Genomic DNA, 1,939 nt, shown 5'->3' with positions numbered 1-1,939 from the left:
CATGGCTCATGCAGACCGAGTTCTGGTCTCAGTAGACGAGGCATGGCTCATGCAGACCGAGTTCTGGTCTCAGTAGACGAGGCATGGCTCAAGCAGACCTAGTTCTTGTCTCAGTAGATGAGGCATGGCTCATGCTGCTCTCCTTCTACTTACATCTTTGCAGTTACATGTTTAGAAGTTGTGGTGTTTGGGGAGCATGGCATATTGATTGTTGGCGGTGATGTAGTTCCATTAATAAGCACCTGCCCATTTTGTAGGTGTGGGAGCTGACAGCCAACAATGTGATCATGGTGTCTGCGATTGGCAACGATGGGCCTCTGTATGGGTGAGTAGCCCCAGCACGGCAGATGCCTGTAAAGACCTTTCTTCTGGGATAACTACAGAGCGACCGCTGTCCGTTTCTGGCCTGGCATCTGTGTGTCTGGGCAGCCCTGGTGGCACAGTGGTTACATCCTGGGCTGTACATGCTGGGCTGCCAGGGAACACCCGGTGCTTCTTATGCACCGCTGCCGGGGAGCTCCCTAGAGAGCACAGCCCGTGGGGTAGTGGTTTGACTCTGTGTTTCGGGGTTGCTGGAAGTGGCAATTTGGCTTGACAGCTGTGAGCTCAGCTTGGGGTCTTTGTGAGAATTCCCATTAGTCAGGAGAGTGTCCGGGGAACCTGTCCGTCCCCATCCTTGAGCTTCCCCAGGTACCCATGCAAGGCTGCTCTGGTTTCTATGCACCCTGCTCACCTGGGCTGTGATAGTCACATACCTCCTGACAGTTTCTGTTGGGGTCCCCCTGCCCCTGTCTGTGACCACTAAGTGGAGTCGGGTGTGCCGGAGCCATCTAGAGACATGCAGGCCTCCTGAGGGTGACTGGTCACCTGATCTCTCAGGATGGAGGCTCACAGACTGGTAAGGGAGGGTGGGAAAGGGCTTTTGTGCGTCACCTTCACGGAGCAGGTCTTCACCTTTGCCAACAAAAGAGCGATGGATGCCCGGGAAAGCCAGAACCTGGCCACCTTGTATGGGGGGGCATCCCTCATTGAGCAGGCGGTGGTGCTACCAGTCTCAGCTGCCAACTGTCTGTGTCTATGTGCATCTGTGTCTGCGTGCATGCATGTCTGTCTGTATGTGTGTGTGTGATAAAACATCTACAACACAACACCTGCTTGTTCAGCAGGGTTGACGTGGACAACTCCGTGTTGTCCACACCGTCGTCATTTCTCCACGCTCTCCTTCCAGCACGATGCTCTGCCCCACACAGAGAAACCCTGTCCTTACGTAGTAACCCTGTCTGTGCCCCCAGCACTCTGAACAACCCTGCCGACCAGATGGACGTGGTTGGCGTCGGCGGCATTGACTTTGAGGACAACATTGCCCGCTTCTCTTCCCGGGGAATGACCACCTGGGTAAGCTGGGCTCTGCCCGCCCTGCGGCCCTGGCCGTGGGGAAGTGTGGAGTCTCTGTCCCGGTAGCTGGGCTGTGAGGGCCCAGACACCAGGAGAGAGAGCAGGGCCCTGGAGAGCTGGCCCTCTCAGCTCACATCTTCTTAAAATTTGTCTGAGTCGCCGCCTTTGGGGGTGAGTGGGTCCTGATGGATGGGCCATTGAGCACCTCCTCTGGGCTGGCCAGGGGCTCCCTCTCCCCTGTGCTCACACCTGAAGCGTGAGGGGAGCTTCGAGCAGCTCAGCCTGGATGGACAGCCACCCCAACTCCATTGCTCTCTGCCCATCACAACCTGCCTAGTTTAAGACGCGGTGTCCTGGGCAGCATGCAGGTCAGGGCTCTCTTGGCAGACACATGTCCAGGTCTCAGCAAAGCCCCAGCAGGCTGCTGAGCTCCACATCCACACTGCAGCCTGCTGGGCAGCTCCCAGCCTCAGGAGCCTTGGCGTCTCAGTAGCGGCTGGTTCCCACGGCACTGACCCACGGGCCCCTCTGAGACTGCCCCCCC

General features: G+C 57.6%; 1 protein-coding gene across 1 annotated transcript in view; it reads left to right on the top strand.

Annotated features, from left to right (window-relative positions):
* Positions 1–1,939, top strand: part of MBTPS1 (membrane bound transcription factor peptidase, site 1) — a 30,927-nt gene that overhangs the window by 12,755 nt on the left and 16,233 nt on the right. The window contains exons 8-9 of the mRNA XM_004704767.2: positions 258–325; positions 1,293–1,395. Of these exons, the coding sequence (XP_004704824.1) occupies positions 258–325; positions 1,293–1,395 (171 nt within the window). The remainder of the gene's footprint in view (positions 1–257; positions 326–1,292; positions 1,396–1,939) is intronic.

Source organism: Echinops telfairi, unplaced genomic scaffold (genome assembly GCF_000313985.2).
Source record: "Echinops telfairi isolate 266 unplaced genomic scaffold, ASM31398v2 ScPeMD7_2291;HRSCAF=2852, whole genome shotgun sequence".
Classification (NCBI taxonomy): Eukaryota; Metazoa; Chordata; class Mammalia; order Afrosoricida; family Tenrecidae; genus Echinops; species Echinops telfairi.
The sequence above is the reverse complement of the archived record's forward strand: the minus strand, read 5'-3'. Positions and strand labels throughout refer to the sequence as shown.